We start from the raw sequence: 20,584 nt of genomic DNA, 5'->3' as shown, positions 1-20,584 counted from the left end.
CAGCTAATGGTGATGGATTTGAAGGGTAATAAAACTCCTTATGGTTTCAGTAGGGATGCAGAATCTGGATTGTCAATGTGTTTGCAGCACGTAAAAGAATAATGTTCCTAAATGAGGATGGTACAGACAAAATTATTGTCTATTTTCTCCGCCAATTTTCCTGTATCTCAACACATATGTTTTTGTGGACCCTGTGAAACTTGGCAATCCCTGTTGCTCAAATCAGACAAATCTGTTTCTAAAATTATTGTGAAAGTTCTGTAGATTACTGAAACGCAAAAACTTGTGAACAGGAATATTCTGGTTACAATGTTTAGTATCTAATGTTACAAAGGTAGGCACATCACATAATCAGGATAAAATATCTAATCCATTTTCACGCCCAATTCAATTAGCAATCTACGAATCCAATTATGGAAAGCAGCAGAACACCTTCCTAACAACATTTTACACTGGAATCACTATTTCATTCCTCTACTGATAGCCTACCAAAAATACTAATAGAAAAAGAGGGAGAAAAAACTGATAAAATCCGAACATATATTTTCTTACCAATACAACCAACTGCCTAAATAAAATCTATTACTTTTCTTATACCTGTATTGCATATTCCATCTTTGTCCCAGGCCTCAGATCTCTTGAACTGGCAATATCAGTAGCTTGTTGGGGAGTCAGATGGAATACAAAGTTCCCTTCTTGCAACCTCTGATTGCCTTGTGGTACTGCAAAAAACATTTCAGTTCATAATTTCATATTATGTCGCACATATCACGAATTTCTCAATTCTCAAGTTTTCAGTCAGGATTTTAACTAGTTTTCCTCTCCAAATATTATACATAGTGGTCCCAACTGGAAAATCTGCTACTCTGATGCAAAAATTACGTAACTTAAGACAATGAAATACTGATCAGTTCAGAGTGTAAATTGGTGGTTTTATAAAGTTAATGCATATTTAAATAAGGCTTGTAAAGCTGCTGAAGTTCAAGACAGCACCCTAACAAAATAATTTTACTCTTTGAGCAAATAAACTTACTATGTTTATAAAGAAAGCTGTACAACGTCTTTGTCAAGATTAGGGCCTGGATTTTTATGTAATTACATATTTTATTCCTTCCAATTTACAAATCTATAAATAACGTAACAAAAGGATAATACCAGTATGTTTCATATAAGAACAAAGAATTGGTTTTGTTATACATAGTCTGAGATACAAAATGAATAATTAATTTTAGTTTATTGACGTGACTTGAACAAAAGAATAGTGTGACATGATTCAAAGATTAGTAATGATTTCGATTTGTTCAATATTAATGTTACAGTACTTTAAAACTGGGGAAGAAAAAAAAAATACTATTGACTTCTGTTGTAATACGAAACACGAAACTACAATCTGCTTGCTGTCTTAAACTGAAAAAATGATTTATTGCATAGTTCATATTAAAATAAATAAAATTTATGTTTTTTAACCGTTTATTCTTATTATAATTATTATCAGAGGTTCAATAGAAGGGTTAAACAAGTGATACGATGTCACTGCCTTCACTCATATTCAGCAGCACACTTGGTGTCTAAGGAACAGAACTAAGAGCAAGCAAACAGTGCCTCCATCATAGTGTATTGAGAAGATGACTCCTGACTTAGAAGTTCTGAACCTCCCCAACGATTTCTGGCAATGCAGTCTCTGTTCAGAGATTTGAGTGAGGGAAGGTCTATTTTATCTTCGGAGGACCCCATAAAATAATCTAGAGCAGGGGTGCTCAACCTTATGAACACTGTGGGCCAATATTAAAAAAAAATGTTCTTTTGGAGAGCCGCAGACATCCTCCAATAATAAATAATTTACATAAATGTCTTACTAATTAATGATTACTGTAATTTATAGTAATTAATAATACAAGTCTATTCAAATATTTTTTAAAATTAAGTTTGAAACTTTACTATCGGGCCGCAGGTTGTGCACTGCTGATTTAGAGGATACAGTGAGAAATAGTAGGGCTAAATTGGTGTTACTGCACCTTCTGTAAATATCTCTCACTTTCTTGTTTTTTTAGAAGTCCCAAATATTTTATATACAATAGTCGAAAATGTTTGCATTGACATAAACTTTTCCTACTTTGCAACCTGAAATAAAATTACAAGACTTTTGTATACTGCAAGTATATAATGATATTTCTTTTAGAACAGACTATAAATCCTTAAAAAGGTAATTTACAAAAATACTTCGAAAAAAGTAGTTTACCCTCCAACACATGAATACAAACACATACAAAGTATTGGTTTTAAGGTTTTTTTTCTTAGGTCAAATTTACTCCACTCTACAGAAACACTCAAGTCTTAGTTTTAAAGAAATGTACATTAGAGTACTTCTTTTACTTTCCGTCTGTTTTCATAATGGCTATGTCAATTTTAGTCCCCTCAAATTTAGAACTGAAAAAGTTTGAAACTAAAGGGGAGATGGGGGGGGGGGACTCTTCTATAATGTACTTCCAAGAAGTGTGAGGTTAATTTTGCAAAGTAATTCATAATACTTATTTTCTGAAGAAGTTTTCCATTGAAGACAATAATCACGTAAGTAATCATTTCTCTGAAGCAAATGAATTTGGGGACATACTATGTAACTTCATTTACACTTTATCTAATGAAAGGAACAAAAGTTTGATAGATGTAAATTGCGATGTACTTTTTTTAAATAAACAGCTCTTTTTTTTTTAATTATATCACTATATACATACATATATATATATATATATATATATATATATATATATATATCATGTGCATTTTTCTCAGCTGAACTGACTTAATGATATTAAATCTGAACAAGATCGGTTAAAATAGTTTCGAAGAAATCACTGTTTACAGGCACACATGTTTCGTACTCATATAAAGGGAAAATAAAATTAAATAAATTTTAATGGAAGCTTTAATTACCAAGGCTCGATGGCTTTAACAGTTCTCCCATTAAATCGAAAAATGGTAGTCGTTTCAGTCTCACATCTGGATGTACTGGATAGCTGCTGGCTGATGAAGCAGGTGGAGATGCCTTGGGCTGGTACTGATACATGTTATTAGGATATATACTTCTTGGCTACAAAAACAAATATAAAACCACACATAATAAATATACCACATTTACTCCCATATGTTTACGTTTCACTTCTCCCCCCAAAATTAATTTGTATTAACAGCTTTCTACAAAACAGCATAATTAGTATTAAGAACCAACAAACAGGAATGAATATATTAGCCACTTATAGAAAAATAAATCATGCAGAAAAGGTACTAATAACACGAATAATCCACATTTGCACAGGTTTCACAGAAAAGTTATTAAATGACACACATTTTATTATAATTAATATGTTAATGTGTAGTCTGAAAATGTAACCATTTGCTTTGTTTATTAACAGGTTGGATATTATAAGCTAAAATAATGTGTAGAATAAAAATAGAATATTTTATTTAGGCATATAGACTAGTACAGGCTGTATATTATAAGTTACAATGATGTATAATATGAAAATGAGATCATTTATTTTTATGGACTTGCTACTGTGATTTAATTGAATATTACGTGAAGAATGTAATTATATTTTCTGATAGTTGGCATAGTAAGCACTATCATGTATTTGTAAAAAGATATTGTGATTTTCTTATATATACATTTCTGCGGATGTTTAATATTTTTGTAATAAAAATTATTATTCATTCTCCTTGAGAAGGAAAGATCATCTTTGATGTTAACAATGTATGATGATGTCTGATTATGTGTGAACTTAGCAGTATAAGAATGCATGAATCACACTTCAAGTTCACCAAATTTGTATGTCTCTATTTTAGATGGTAATTAATAATGTAAGTACACAAATCAAATTATGCAACATTCGAAGATTTTCAAGTCACTGACAATGAATATTACTGTCTTTTATGCAGTCTTTATAGATAAAGATAATGTCGAAACTCAAACTAAATACAAACCGGCTGTATTTGTCTATCAGCAGCCTGAGTTGTGTATCCTCCCTGTTGATAAACTGCATTGCGCTGCTGTTGCTGTTGCTGTGTGTGCTGTTGCATTGCGTTATTGTGGACTGTCTGGAGATCTCTGCCTGTTGTTGGTGAGGCAGTGGATGATTGTGAAGAACCAGCAGTATTTCCTTGCTGTAAGGGCATTAGCCCACTAGTCTGACCTTGTCTGGAACACATAAAGTTTTTATAAACACAAAATTAAATATTCTGTAATCAAATTTTTGAAAATACGAAATCAAGGTTAAGCCGATGAATTAGAAATGCACAATAACTTTCCGACCTCTAATTTCGAGGGCTCAGAATAACAAGGTTCTATCTAATGTCTTGTAAATTTTACAGGAGAGCATTTTTAAAGTCGGTTTATAAATAAAATGAAAATAGTTTTAATGGCCACTCTGGTCCATTAGCTTCGTAAATGAGTTGTTTATCATTTCGTGAACCTAAAATGTTCAGAATAAAATTATTTTATGTTGTACTGAGATGAAATAAAATTGTTGTTCTCAAATAGAACATTGTGTTTACAAATTGTTGTGTTTGCAGTTTCAATCTTATTTTCATTACCAAATAAAACAAAAGGAATCAGTTACTTTATAAAGACATGGTAAAATTCCTCACTTAGATCTTTTAACCGTAATTTTTTATAAACGTATGGAAGAGGTAAGGTAATAAAATGTAAAAAATAATTTCTCACTTGGTTTCTATAAACATTAACATAACTCATCTTTGCAAATAATTGAGTTGGTCTAATTATATCACTTGTAAATATACAGTACACTATTGATAAGAAAAATATAAAGAATTGGGATTAACATGCTCACTTTTAAATATCATTTCCGAAGAGTTGGCTCTATCTATGAATTATTAGCCTATATTCATGATAAACAACTCATTTACGAAGCTAACAGACCAGAGTGGTCATGAGCTGCTGCCAGGAAGTCGAAAGGATGACAGCAGTAGCAAAGGAAGCTGTTCTGTTAACAGAAAAAGGAAGCTGTTAATAGAAAAAGGAACATCTTCTATGGACCTCTGGAAAAATAACTAAAGAAGAGATTAGCGAAGTGCTTTATGTGGAGTGTGGCATTGTATGGGGGCAGAAACATGTACATTATGACGAAGTCAAGAGAAGAAACTAGAAGCATTTGAAATGTGGATATGGAGAAGAATGGAGTGTGTGAAGTGGACAGACAAAATAAGAAATGAAGCTGTGTTGGAAAGAGTGGGTGAAGGAAGAATAATACTAAAACTGATCAGGAAGAAAAAAAGGAATTGGTTGGGTCACTGAGTGAATAGAAACTGCTCACTGAAGAATTCACTGGAAGAAATGGTGAACGGAAGAAGAGTTCGGGGCAGAAAACGATATCGAATGATGAACGATCATAATTATGTGGAGACCAAGAGACAGGCAGAAAATAAGAAAGACCTGCCCTAGGGCAGAAAACTATGAATGAATTCATTCTTAGTTTTTGTGGACCTGTAAAGGGCATTTCACAGAGTGGATTGGAATAAGCTTATGGGGATTCTGAAGAAAATGTGTGGATTGTAGAAGAAATGTCAAAGGGAAGTGCAATAGGGTGATAAGGATGCCCTTTATCACTTGCCTTGTTTATCTACTTGGAGGATTTAATGAAGAACTGTTTTCAGAACATCAGAGGAGTGATTGTGCGTAAGATTTGCAGATAATATGGTGTTGTTAGCAGAAGAGATGATACAAAGGGATATGCTCCTGGAGCTAAATGACAGCTGTGAGCAATATAAATGCAAATAAGACGAAGACCATGGTCGTCGGAAGAAAAATAAAGAAGGTAAACGTACGAATACTAAATGAGCCATAGAGCAAGTGCACAACTTCAAATATTTGAGGTGTACTTTAAGCAGTAACATGAGCTGCTGCCAGGAAGTCAGGAGGAGAATAGCAATGGCAAAGGAAGCTTTTAACAGAAAAAGGAGCATCATCTGCGGACCTCTGGAAAAAGAACTAAGGAAGAGACTAGTGAAGTGTTTTATATGGAGTCTAGCATTGTATAGGGCAGAAACAAGACATTACAACGAAGTGAATAGAAGCGACTAGAAAGAGTAGAGCACGTGAAATGGACAATGGACAGACAGAATATGAAAGGAAGCTATGCTAGAAAGAGTGGGTGAAGAAAGAATAATATTTTAAAAAGTATTCGATAACACCATTTCTACCCCTCGACATACCATAGTATACAACAACAAAAATGTTATAATAAATATGCAAATAAACACCAATCATAAACAAAGACACATTAAGTCGGCATTGCAAGAAAACAGACGAAATGTAGCAGTGCTACCAATAGCAGTAAAATTACTGTTCCTAAAGTTTTTATTAAAATCGATTTAAAATACTACAAACATCATACATTTATTGAACAATACTAACGCACAAAAATGAATAATGGTATTAAATAACTAGTTTGATACATTAAAGTGACATATTATGGAAAATCGTACCTGTTGATTATGTTGGTTTACATGAGTCTAGAAGAAATGTTCAAATAGAACCTTGCCACTCTCATAAAACACCCTAAGTGCAATTAGAACTTTGTCAAATTATTTGTTTGACGAAAAATAATTGCAATATCAACATAAAATTCATACGTTAGATAGTGCTAAAGTAGTACTACTCAATGCAGTAAAAATCTCAATTTCGCTAAAAATGTCAAATAGAACCTTGTTATTCTGAGCACTCGATTGTTTTATCTCCTATGAAAATAATCTGTCTTATTAATAAACAGTTGTGTTAAGAGCTTCCATAACAAAAAATATTCATATATCCGGTCAAGCTTAAATCTAAGACAATGTAAATAAAGTTCGTCCCTCAGAATTTTCATGTCATAATTTCTAAATGGTTTTAAAGCCCACTCAATTTCTTACAAAACTGAATATACTGCCTGAATGGTTTTAAGGCTCACTCAATTTCCTATAAATCTGAATATACTGTCAGACCTGTCCTATGAGTAAAAGGAGGCCAGTGTTGTACAATCATCATCTACTTCAAGAGCTGAAGTCCAGAAAGCATAAAAATTCTAATCTTTGATACTAAGATTATCACTCTCCAATTACAACAAATTCATATTATACTGCAAAATTGGATCTACTTACATATTTACGGTTGATATACACATCATTGTATACTTGGCACAATGCAAAACAAGGTTGCATTAGAAGTGGACAAAGACAGGGAGAATACAGGGAATGAATTCCTATTATTCTGCTCTCATTTGCACTTGCAAAGAAACTTTTATACTTTTATCAGTAAAATGTAAATTCTTTTTAGAGCCACCAACAAAATTATTTTCATAAACTTCCTCCTTTCATTACGAATATGTATCTAAAAATCAGGCACATCATTAGCTGCTTGGCTATGACAGTGATGTTTCACACTAAAGTTTAAGTGAACTTTTTTGCAATGGAAAAAAAAAAAAAAAAAAAAAAAAAAAAAAAAAAAAAAAAAAACTCTACTCGTGCAAGTTTTGTTGGACATTCCCATTTCCCCTGCCAGAATTCACTACTTCTCTGCTAATGGTCATCCTGATAGTCATACCTCCATACAACAAAAACTGATGTAATGACTAGAGAGCGGAATTTTAGGCACCTAAAACAGACTCTTAAACTCCTTTATTTAGGCTCTATAAAATAAAAAATAGGCTTCTTTTTTGTTAAAGAATGTCACTCATATAAGATTCAACATTTATTTAATGCAAAATTCTAGGATTAAAAGAAACTTCCACACATTTCACACTTTACAAAAGTACACATGCATACACAAAAGGGAGACATTCTGTCTTTAAGTTAGTGTTTTTCATTCACAAATCACATTTCCATAGTTTGCTAACCAGTAGATGATCAGCATTTTTTCTAAATTATCCATGGAAAAGTTATAGCATTTGTCACTTAGAATTAATTTATAAGCAGAAAAAAGAGTGTTCTATATCAACTGAAGAAACGGGGCAATATTTTAGATTTGGAACGAGATGAACTGATAATTCAATTTCAGCTTCATTATTCTTTCCTATCAAAATGTTAGCGGCAGTGAATAAAGTCTTTAGTCCTGTGTTTTCCTGCAACACCATATTCAACTTGTTTTTCACCTTTTCTTCAGCAGTTCCAGGTATTTCAGAAAGCTTCTGTTTGTTTTATTGAGTAGCTCAAGTTGTTCATAAAGAGGTTTTCCACTATTCTCGAGACCAGTAATCAAGTTTGCAATGAATGTAAAATGGGATTTGATATATACCAAGTCATTATGAACACTACGGTCATCCACAATTTTCTTGGCTTTGGATACACAAAACTGCATTATCCTGAAAGGTTGCCACAAGTTCTTTGATTTCATTAAAGTGTTCACTATAGTAGTCAACAGCAGTCAGCCAAGTTCCCCAGTGACTGAGGACAGGTTCTGGAGGAAGAGGAAGTTTCTGCCGAAAAACATTCTTAATGGAGCTTTCATGAATACTTTAACACAAGAGATCAGTTTGTTCACTTTCGGAAATTTTACTCTGATTTGCTTCGCTACTTGATGTAGTCTGTGTGCCAAGCAGGTCACATGTGCAAGTGAAGAGAAAAACACCTTAATAGTATGCATCGCAGGGGCCATGTAAGAAGCAGCATCTGTCAAAGCTATTAGCACTTTATCTTCATCAGAATGAATTATCTTTAGTCCACTGTTGACAAAATGAGCCACTGTGTCCTGATCAGTTTTAGTCAACTGCTTGGTGTAGATTACGTAAGCTCTGAAAGGTGCATCAAAATCAAGCTTTCCAACAATTGAGTTGGCTATGTAGCATCCAAGGGTGTCTGTTGTTTCATCGACAGAGTTTCACAAATATGAGTCTCCAAGATCCTCTTTTATCCTGGAGATTGTTTCTTCATATGTAGAATTCAAATAAGTCTTACAAAGTGACTATTCTGATGAGATTGACTGATGGCAATATTTCTGAAGGAAATTTCTGAAATGAGTATTGCCTAAAGTTTTAAACGATATGTTTGCTGCTACAATAGATAGCTCAGCATAAATCAGCCTTAAATTCATTTTTCACTAATGAAATCTCGGAGACCTGTGTCAAGAGTGTCTGCTTCTTTGTACGCTTCCTGTCTACATTTGCTTTATGAGCAGCACTTTGTGCATGTTGTGTGAGGTGACTCTTCTTTTCACTAGACACCTGAAAGAAAATGTTTAAAATATATTTCAATGCTTATGAAATGTTATTTTATTTTAGAAATTTTAACAAGTATTTTAATAGTTTGCAAGTAACACAACACATTTCAACACGTCAAATTTGAAAATACGTTTTACTTACTTCCTTGTTGCAGACTTGGCAAAAAAAATGATCCTGTCATCTGTCGAGTAATGAGGAAATTCATTAAGCCACTGGTGAATCAACGATGCTTTAGAACATTTCATTTTCAGCATTGTACAGTACAAATTTATCAGCCACTTACTGTAGATGTCAAAGAACAAGTTGCTATTCGGGTGAAAGTTTGAATTTTAGAATTGAAAGAGAAAGGGTAGCCTGCAGGTACTTCCTTATTGTCACTCATTACTGTACTTACAAATGGTAAGAAAAAAGGGGTTGTTATCCGTCTTGGAATGTAAGAATGATGCTTCTCTATTGTGCCGTTTACTGCTAAGGAGTTGTTATCGTCTTGGAATGTAAAAGATACAGGCTGTTAAGAAAAACAGTAAACAGATACGAAAATCAATCAATCAAAGGACATTACGAAGCATGTCACTCCATATCAATTTCACGAAACGCTTCCATTCTGTTCTGTCTTTTGATAGTTCCTCCCAGTTGGTAATTCCCATTTCCATGCATTCCTTCCGAATTTCATCTTTTCATCTACTTTGAGGTCTTCCCAGTGGCCATCTATTGTTAAAGGTGTTCATATATATATTTGTTTTGTGCTGCTGCAATCATCCATACGTATAACATGTCCTGTCCAATTTAATCTTCTGGTCCGTATTATATCTAAAATTGATGGTTGATTACAAAGTTTTTGAATATCATTATGTCGAATTTTCCACTTGTTTTCAAGTGGGTCAAAAATTACGAATCACAGTTACGGGGGGGGGGGAAAAAAAAAAAAAAAAAAAAAAAGGCACTAACATCGAAATAGGAATTTTTTAGGCACTGTAAGATCTCTTTATTTATACATATATTTCCATGAAAAATGTAAATATTAAATGTCAAGCCTGTATATGTATCAAGGAAAAAAAAAAATAGATTTTTGCCTAAATTCCGCTCTCTAGTAATGACAAAGCCTGCTACAATGATAAATTTGATTGGTCCTATCATACTTCCTATATTTAAAATATGATTTATCCTTCATTACAATGATGGTCAAATTTTGGATGTAACAATAAGAGCATAATATATATATTTTTTTTATTTACTTGGTTTTCATGTTCAGTATTTCATGTGGCATTACCCTCTTAAAGATATTTTCCATTTATTTTTCTCTCTTGTTAACCAGTATTTAAGATGTAAGACTTGTAAATGTTTACTCAATCATGACCAGTAAGGAATCTGCACATGGCCACAGCAGATTTACGTGATAGATCAGGAATTAAATGAGGTCTTACTAGTAAATTTTTCCAATGAGAATTTTCTGTACTATTTAATATTTGGACAATGTAATAATTTTTAATCTTATTTTTAATAACATGTTTTATGAATAATATGAAAAATTATAGCTTTGTTTTTGTCCAATTTTAGTGCCTAGAATATCAGCTTTCTCATTTCCACTTATACCACAATGTGCAGGAATCCACTGAAGAAATATGATTTTATTTAAACTTTGGATATGTTTAATCATTTTTTTTCTTTTTTTGTACTATTGACTGTGTTGTGGCTCTAGGGTCACTTAATATGACTATATTCTTCCAGTGATGAATCCAAAGAAATAAATTTTGAAAGGATGTACAAATAGCTTCAACTTCGCCATAAAAATTTTTGGTATTTTTCACCACATTCTTATAGAAAGAAAAGAGTTCACAAGTACCATCTGCTCCACTCCTTCCTTAGGATCCATAAGAGAACCATCGGTGTCTGCCCAATTACTTAATGGATATGTTGCATGTAGAGTTCCTAATGTTAGAATTTTTGCTTTTTGAGGCGAAATATCTTTCTTGTTACAGATTTTGTTTATGTTTAGCTTGTACGGTATTGCTACATGATCAGTCGGGTTATTAACAGGTAGAAAATTCTTCTTTTGTTTAGCTATTCCTGAGTTTCTTTCAATTTTAGGGCTTCTTGTATGAAACTTTTCTGGGTTTTAGTGTATATTTAAAATTTTCATATTTGTTCCATGTTTCAGAATCAATAGGGCTTGAGTCTCTAGTTCCAATATAGTTGGTTTGTTGGCTGTTATAGCTTGTAGTAATATAACTGTTTTCCATTATTTCGTCTACCCTCTTACATACCTTTGTTGACCTATCTTGGCATTCTGTGCAAGGAGAATGTTGCAATAGAACTCTCCTGCTTCAAGGGAGAGTAACCCTTAACAGAATTTGTCTTCATGGTTCCTGTCACTGTCTTCCTGACTGCCTGACTCCTTTCACAGTCAAGTGTTACTTGTTAATGATGGCAGGTGTAACAAAAAAACATATCAATTTGGAGACTAAATTAGCTGCATTTAGTGATTTAGGTAAGAGACTGAAGCAGACTGAAGTGGCTAAAAGGTATGGGTTTGCAAAGTCAACTCACATCATTCATAAAGAAATCCAAGGAAACAGAGAACAGTGTCGCAAGTGGTAAAATGAATCCTAATGTAAGCATTTAAAAACTGAGGCAGCAGAAGATATTGGCATTTCTGCCTTGAAATGGGTTTAATGTCTTTAAGACTCTGCTAGACCATCTAACTATGCTCGAAGCAATTAAAAAAAAAAAACATTTGTTGCTGAAAAACTCACAACCAAAAAACAGGGTACAATTACTGATTAAAAAAAATATGTTGTTTTCTAATGCCAGGCATTTGACAATAAAGTCATCTGACCTCTTGCACTACAATATTTTTCAAAGATATTGTCATGGTCAACCACTGAAGCACAGATTTTGAGGTGTTCCGAATCCATTTCTTGATTTGAGTTGAACAATGGACAGTTAGGGGACTGATATATTCCACTTCTATGCAGATGCTTGGCCAAACAGTCGTAGCCTGTTACCAATCTAAATGCAGCTACAGACGATTTGCGAGGTAAATCGGAAATCAATTGTGGATCATGATGCAGAGAGTTCCATTTTTTCCTTTGAGATTGTGTTATCAAATTTTGTTTGTTGTAGTCTAAGTATTAGATTTAATAAATCTTTTCACAGAGTAATACTTAGATTTAGTAACAGGTCTGTAAGTAGCAGTGCTGCCCTTCTTTGCTAAAGTATCCGCATTCTCGTTTCCCAAGATTCCACAATGGGATGGTCTCCATTGGAATACAATTCTTTTATTGAGTGTTATTAATTGAGAGAGCATTTTAGTTATTTCTGCTGTTTGAGATGAAGGTGTGTGTCTAAAGACTATTGATAGAATAGCTGCTTTAGAGTCTGACAATATAACTGCATTTTTAAATTTATTGATGTGGCATAGAAGATTCCTGAGACTTTCACTTATTGCAATGATTTCTCCATCAAAACTTGTGCTATATCCAAGAAATCTATATATGCCTGAATCTTAAATGAATTTCTATTATTTCAGAGTATGTTGTTTCATACTTATTTTGACTATGTTGTCTTTCAAAACATTAATATGGATAAAAATTTCGTAGCTCCTCAATACAATAACCTCAATATAACAATACAATTTTCCTGGTCCCCAGAAGATTGTTGCATCAATGTTCAAATGTATAACAAATGTACACACATGGCCAGCTTACAAACGTCTTCATAGGAACTATGTCGTATCTCTGTACCAAAATTTTACATCATACTATCTCTATAATTCCACTCACTGTTTTCTTTCCCAAGCCTTTAGAATGAACCCAACTTGTTCTGCTATTATCGGTTTCCATTTTGGTAATGATGTAACTCACGAAACTTCTAATTTTTCAGGTGTCCATGATTTTCACAACACATACATGTGGAAAGGACATTGACAAAAACTTGTTGTCGAAGTGTGCAGTAATTCATTGATATAATGCTTGAAAACCTACAGAACACAAGTTACTCTGTCAAAGGTTATATGCAGGAGATTAGCTGCGAACAAGAGTTCAGTTTGTAAGTTCTCATCGTATTCCTTAGAGAAGTCTTCATCATTTTCAGTGTTGAAAAGCAATGTTCAGGTTCAACAGATGTCAAGTCATAATGACAGTTTCTGTAAGTTTCTTCCCCTCATTGGAAACTGAAATAAGGCTATTTTCTTCCATAAAGTTAAACAGTCTTATTACTCCTTTAACGTTGAAGTAGCTACTGTCGTCTGTATAATAGTTACAATTCAAAGCAAGTTTTTCTTCTAAAAACAGGTAGAAAATAACGGAAATAATTCGTTACACAATAAATTACCTGCCTCCAGGTGACCAGAAAAGCAGATGTCTTTTACATTATTTGTAATGATATCACATACTTTTTTTTGCATCCCCCCACTCTGGTGCTGCATTGTACATCAATTCTCCTTTTTCTTCATTGTTCAGGGAACTCTTAATTTATGTGTTTCTCTGTATCACTCACTTTCTCCCCATCCTTCCACACCTCAGTTTAAAAAACTCGAACGTCATTTTGCCATATTGCACTGTCTCCATTCCTGGTTCCTGCCACTCACAGAAACAAAAATAGCCGACCGTGGTTTTTTTTAATTGAGTGCCAAACAGTACAGTTGTGGCATAAATTCAAGACGAATGTAAAGTACAATAATACAATTATTATAACTAATCCTGATGTTGTGATGTGCAAGAACATGCATCTTAATTAAAATTTAGAATGATGAGAAGTTAAATTTATGTGTAAATGCTTGTTGACTGAAAAATAGATATTACAAATAATATTAATATATGCCAACCAACCACAATGTTATACTCACACATTCCATATCTCCTTGATAGCTGAATGGGTAGCTGTCCAATGGGAGGAAAAATATTCCTTAGAGAAGAGAGGGAGGGAAGGATGTAACAAGAGGGAGAAGGAGAGATAGAAAGATGGAGAGCAAGCCAAGAACCACTTTTTCGATCAAGAATGCTGAAAACACATATTTCCGTGAAAATCTGGAAACTGTGCTTTTACTGCATCATAAGTTTTTTATGTAGCAGATTGAATAATTTCCTGAACACTGACAGAATTGTTGAGATAGCTTACAAACATCAGCATTCAAAGTTAACACTTCCAGCTGTAATGCACTTCTGTATGCACTCTGAAGCTCTCAAAACAGTCTAATTCATTTTAATTTGGTAATGGCCAAAATAAGCTGCACGCATTATATCCTTCACCTGACATAATTAGGAACATTAAATCCAGACGTTTGAGATGGGCAGGGCATGTAGCACGTATGGGCGAATCCAGAAATGCATACAGAGTGTTAGTTGGGAGGCCAGAGGGGAAAAGACCTTTGGGGAGGCCGAGACATAAATGGGAAGATAATATTAAAATGGATTTGAGGGAGGTGGGATATTATGATAGAGACTGGATTAATCTTGCTCAGGATAGGGACCAATGGCGGGCTTATGTGAGGGCGGCAATGAACCTCTGGGTTCCTTAAAAGCCAGTAAGTAAGTAATGGCCAAAATAATCTCATATGAGATCAAATATTGGTTATATATTTGGAAAAATAACTTCAAGTCAGTTTGTTATGCTAATAATACTGTATAATTTACAAATAATACGGTCAATTTTCAAAGACTTATTCACCAATTTAACATTTGTTTAAAAAGAAAATACAGCACCACTAAAGAAAAGAAAGTCGTCCACAACTTCAAAAATATCCAAAATACATACATTGCTCAACAACTATATATAAAACCTTTGAGGTTATCTAGCTAGCTTCATTGAAACTGGTGACAGAAAGATGGTATTTATGTGAGTTGAGTAAAAGAATTCGCCATGAGATTACGTGACACTTGTCTTATAGTTTTGAAAAATCTCGGAAAAAAATACAATCATTTAATCAGCCCAAGCAGGATCCAAACCCACTCCAATGCACAGTCTTGAAACACTAGTTCTGATTGCTACCCATAGACTACACCAGTGCCCTCAAACGATGTAAGCTCATAAAAGAATACATCAAGCAAGCCATATGTACCTAGAATTTCCAGATAATTGAACAGATATCTGGTGAAACATAGTCATGAACATGGAGAGAACAAAATGGTTGTAGGACCAATCCTCATGGCATGGGTATCAGAGTAATTGAAAACCACAGAACAGCTGCATCATGCTTCATGTGGACATCAAAGATATGGCCTGATAATCTACAAAGGCCTCAGTGGGGTAACCATTAAAAAAAGAAAAGAACTCGCTAAAACTGAAGGAACATGCAGATCTTCTGGAAGAAGACAATCAGGATGATCAACAAAGGGATAGACACAAAACCACAATAAAATCCTTGAGGAAGCGCACGGAGTAAATTTTTGCTATGAACATAAAAGACGCATATCTATCATATACCATACGGCAGTCTTATTTTTTTAGTAACCTGAGAACTCATTTTCAAATGAACTCATTCTGCACGTATTTCCATATGTTTCATTTCCCTATAACAATCTACTGAGATTTTTTTATATATATTTTAAAAAACTCTCCCTGAAATTGGGGACAAAGTATACCAAATATACAAGTATTAGTAAAAGCGTACAATTTTATGAGAAATTTTCCGTGAGAAATATGATTATTATTGTTGTGTTATTAATTTACAGTTGCTTTGTTAGGTTTATTTGTCAGTGGAAAATATTTATCCTGTACGTGTTAGTAATTCTTATCTAGTTGTCACTATATCGTAGTATTTTTTGCTTGGTATAATGTTAAAAATGAACAGGGGTTTCACAGAAAAAGAAATTTAGATGATATTAGAATCTTCAAAATGTGAAACTGCTGATATACTGCATTAGAACCTTCAGAAGATGAAATTACTGGCGGAGATACATCTTCATCAGAAGACGACCACACAGAAAGGAGGGATCATAATTCTAACTCGATACATAGTGCAGATAGTGATCAAGATGACTTTATGTCAGAAGATGAAGATAATTCAACTTCAGTGAGTCTCTCTGAGGGTGACATTCCTTTGATAGTTCTACTTACTTACTATAAAGGAAAAGATGGTACTATATGGAATAAAGAACCATTAAGTATTAGAGGACGAACACCTGCTCGTAATATTGTAACATTCACACCTGTAGAGTAACAGTTAGCAAGTTTGACTGCGAAACCAGGTGGCCCAGGTTCGAATCCTGGCCGGGGCAAGTTAGTGATTGAGGTTTTTTCCGGGGTTTTAACTCAACCCAATAGGAGTAAATGCTGGATAACTATCAGTGCTGGACTCAAGATTCATTTCACTGGCATTATCACCTTCATTTCATTCAGACGCTAAATAATATCAGATGTTGATACAGTATCGTAAAATAACTCACAAAAAACATTGTGACAGAGCGACCTTGTGTAAAGCAAATAGCAAAAGGTACAAAAACGCCTCTTGAAGCATGGAGACAAGATGATAGATCACATAGTAAAGTGTACTAACATTCAGATGGACATGAAGAGACCACATTACTCCAGGAAATGTGATGCCACAGCAACCAATGCAGAAGCAATAAGAACACTGCTTGGAATACTATATATCTGTGGTGTTATAAAAATCCCCACATGTGAACACAAAGGATACTTGGGCCACAGATGGCACTGGTATAGACCTTGTAATTTGCATCGTGTCATGGAAATGCTTCCATTTTTCTTATGAACTGCCAAGGACCATAAAATAATAAAGTCCTGCGCCAATTGCAGGAAGCCAATCTGCAAGGATCATGTGGTGGAGTCCTGTCCAGACTGCTTTTCATTTGCATGAAAAGGTGTAAGTTACAAGTATTAGTTGGAAAAATTCCATTTTTTAAGTGCAAAATTGCACGATTGTATTTCAAAACAAATGACATTACTTTTACCAAACATAAATATGCCAAGCATTGCTTTTTATTATACCGACTATAATATTATATTTAAATATCCTAATGCACAGGAATAACGTCAAATGATGTTTTTTACTACTTGTATATCAAAAAATGTTTAACGAAAGCAATAAATAATGCAAAGTAATGATTTTAGTATACAAACAACTGTAAGGCAAAAATTTACCCCGCGCAAGTCCTTACATGTGTCCCCAAGAGTTAATTAATGAAGTCAGCTGTAGAAATCCTAAAAGAAAAATTAAAAAAAAAAAAGGGGCTTGTGATGCAGTTGTAATAATTCCTGTACTGAATGAACACTACACTTAAAGAAGGTTATCTTTCACATTGAGAAATTAAAAATAAAGATCCTCCAACAAAAGGCAACGCATTTTAGTACTGCATACCACTTGACAGGATATATCTGTATATTGGGATCTCTGAACTGTTGTAATAATGCATTGTAATCTGTATTAATCTACTACAATTCAAAAATAATATAAAAGGGGGTTAATTTAAGTAAATTTATTCTTCATTAATAATAATAATTGTGATCTTACATAGCTCGCCTTCCAAGGAGCACTGAGAGCAATGCCTACAGCAACAAAAAGAATATGATATAATTATGATAATATATTTATATGATATTATGGTATGTCATTATATATCGAGGGCATCATACCAGAAGGGCTTATCAACAAAGGCAGCATTATTGAAATATTTTAATGGCACCTATTTATGTTTGAAAACAATAGTTTGAGAATTACAATGGGATGAGGAAAAATCAAAGAAAGTACCCTGTTAAGTAGACAAAGCTAGGAAAAATTATTCTATATTTAAATGACTCTAATGTAAGCTTGCAGTTTTGTTGACACGCCCTTCTAGCATGATGCCTTCAATATGATATGATATATATGATGTGATATGATATGATATATGAAGACTTATTTTCAGCCAGGTTATTTTAGTCATGGTGGATCTTCACATTTCTGCTTTTTGGTCCATCATCACTTCGTGGATCATCACTTTAACATTTTTCAATTTTCAAGCCAGTTCATTGCTTATCATTTCTGCTCTAGTTCATTTGCTCTTTACCCTCCCCTCCCCACTATTTTGTATTTATAAATTTATTTGCTAATTATTTTCTTCTTTATTCCTATTACTCTGTTCTGTTGTTTTGCTATCCATCTCTCCTTCATTCATCCTCTTCTACTCTATCCCCACCTATACTGTCTCCCTTCCATTTCCCTACCTTCCTATCAATTTTCATATATTCTTTACTTTTTAATTATTCGAATTATTTTTATTATCAACTCTTCAATCTTCCTACATTCACTTACTCGTTCCAAACTATCCTCTCCTATAATTATTTGCATATACCTTTTTTTTCTATTTATCATCACTTATTATTTTTAAGCTATTCTCTCCCATAATTATTTGCGAACATTTTTCTTTTCTCCATTTTCACCTCTCCCTAATACACTCTTTTATTGTTTCTTTTCGTATAGGGTACTTATAAATATTCCTTAACTTATAATTTCCACATCGCTACTCTCTACTCTTCATCACTGCTTCACACCTATTATCTGCGTCACATTATTTCCACTACAATTCTTACAATTTTATTCATGTTCTTCTTGAGTTCACTTGTTTATGATACTATCCTACTTATACTTATTTGCTTAATTTTACAATTTACAGCTCCTCTGCCTCCTTTGTGTTCAACTTTCTTCCTCCTCACTTCACTTCCCTTATTCTCACTGACTCCTCATACTTATCTACCAACCTTAATAATCTGTTCCCCAACTCATCAAGCAATTAATCCCTACATCTTGCCCTATTCCCTCACTTATCAACCTATCCCTTGATAAAAGTATATAGGAAGCACTACTTTTATTGAATGTGCACCGCATTACAGGATATGGATAGTAGCACCTTGTGATCACCAGTTCAGAAAATTATCGACTCCCACATATATATATATATATATATATATATATATATATATATATATATATATATATATAAGCAAGCAGAAACAGTACTTGCTGGTTCAAATAAACATTTATTTCTCCATACCCACCCAACTGACAATCTCTCTTCCAGCGAGTTACAAAACAAACCATAACAGAAGGTCCTGTGAAATTTTGTCATACAGAATAATAGTGCAGGTTTCCTCTAAATATTTCAATTTGTGGTGTAATTCTCTTTCGTCATGCTCTTTCTCTTGCTATGACATCTTACTGACTGAATAATCTCTGTTGTCTAACTGCACTATTAAATAACTAATTATCTATCAAATACTCCACATTACTCTTACATAAAAAAAAATTCCCTTACCAAGAAAGTCAAACGTATTACAGAAAAAAAAAAAAATTAAATACATTCGCATGTTTAATTTCCATTACATTTCCAGTTTACGAATGTATTGTTAATATGACTGTTGTAAACTGAATCTTCATTGAAAAACTGGGAATAAATTCTAGTGCTAGTTTTTACTTTACACAGAATAAAGCAACAAGAGAAGCAACACATTATTAAAATCTCGTACATATTTTAGAAAAAAGCATTTCAAACTTGGGTCTGATTTTGGTCAATTTTAACACAATCATTAATGTAGTAAAATTTAATAGTAAAACAGGATATATGGTACATTACAATTTGAGATTTTGCATTGAAGTTTCAGAAGACAAGAGTCTGATTTAAGTAGAGATGCTGCTTGCCTCTCTTTCTCATTCTTTTGACTAGCAGTTGTTCCTGCTATATGCTTCTGTGCATATTTCTCCCTCTCACTTTCAGCTTTATCTCTATGGCCTTCAGTTCTTGAGCGTCTCTCTGATTTTTCCACATGTTTTCTTTGAGACCTTTCCTGTCTTCTTGGAGACCGTTCTCTTCTATTTGAAGACCGTTCCCGTCTTCTTGGAGACAATTCAGAATTTTGTCGATGTTTATGACGAGGCTTATGCCTTCTTCGTTTATGATGTCGATCATAAGATTTTTCCATAATAATATTCAGTTTCTTGAAAATGATGCAGTAGAAATAATGTTTTACAAGTGACCTCCCTAATGTATAATGCTCCTTCTGAATTTCTGAAATTGAATTTTTTAAATAATCATATTAAATCCAATTATCATCATTTAAAAAAACTACGCTGAACAAGATGAATGTAAAAACATTCAAATACTCTAACGATAGGCAAACATTAAGATCAACAGTGTGGATTAGAAGAAAATGATACAGAAAAGAATAGGAAGAAAAACTTTTTACTTATCTAGAAAACGAAATTGTGTTAAAATGATTCTGACTAAAGTTACTATACAAAATAACCCTTACATTTGGTCATACTCTATGTATAAATAGTGTAAAGATATAAAGTGTCCCCACAACATGAGTAAACCTATTAGTAAGTGTATCTAAAACTAAAACTACATTAAATGTGACAACACAAAATGGGAAGTTTTACATACACT

General features: G+C 33.3%; 1 protein-coding gene across 4 annotated transcripts in view; it reads right to left on the bottom strand.

Moving 5' to 3' along the window:
* The window catches only part of Su(var)2-10 (E3 SUMO-protein ligase Su(var)2-10), an 89,450-nt gene that overhangs the window by 18,187 nt on the left and 50,679 nt on the right, over window positions 1-20,584 (bottom strand). For all 4 annotated transcript variants that reach the window (XM_069835106.1, XM_069835107.1, XM_069835109.1 and 1 more), the window contains exons 3-5: window positions 3,979-4,192; window positions 2,932-3,088; window positions 598-722 (exon numbers count right to left, since the gene is read on the bottom strand). In XM_069835106.1, coding sequence (XP_069691207.1) covers window positions 598-722; window positions 2,932-3,088; window positions 3,979-4,192 — 496 coding nt within the window. The remainder of the gene's footprint in view (window positions 1-597; window positions 723-2,931; window positions 3,089-3,978; window positions 4,193-20,584) is intronic.

The sequence above is a fragment of the Periplaneta americana genome, chromosome 9, assembly GCF_040183065.1.
Source record: "Periplaneta americana isolate PAMFEO1 chromosome 9, P.americana_PAMFEO1_priV1, whole genome shotgun sequence".
Taxonomy (NCBI): Eukaryota; Metazoa; Arthropoda; class Insecta; order Blattodea; family Blattidae; genus Periplaneta; species Periplaneta americana.
The sequence above is the reverse complement of the archived record's forward strand: the minus strand, read 5'-3'. Positions and strand labels throughout refer to the sequence as shown.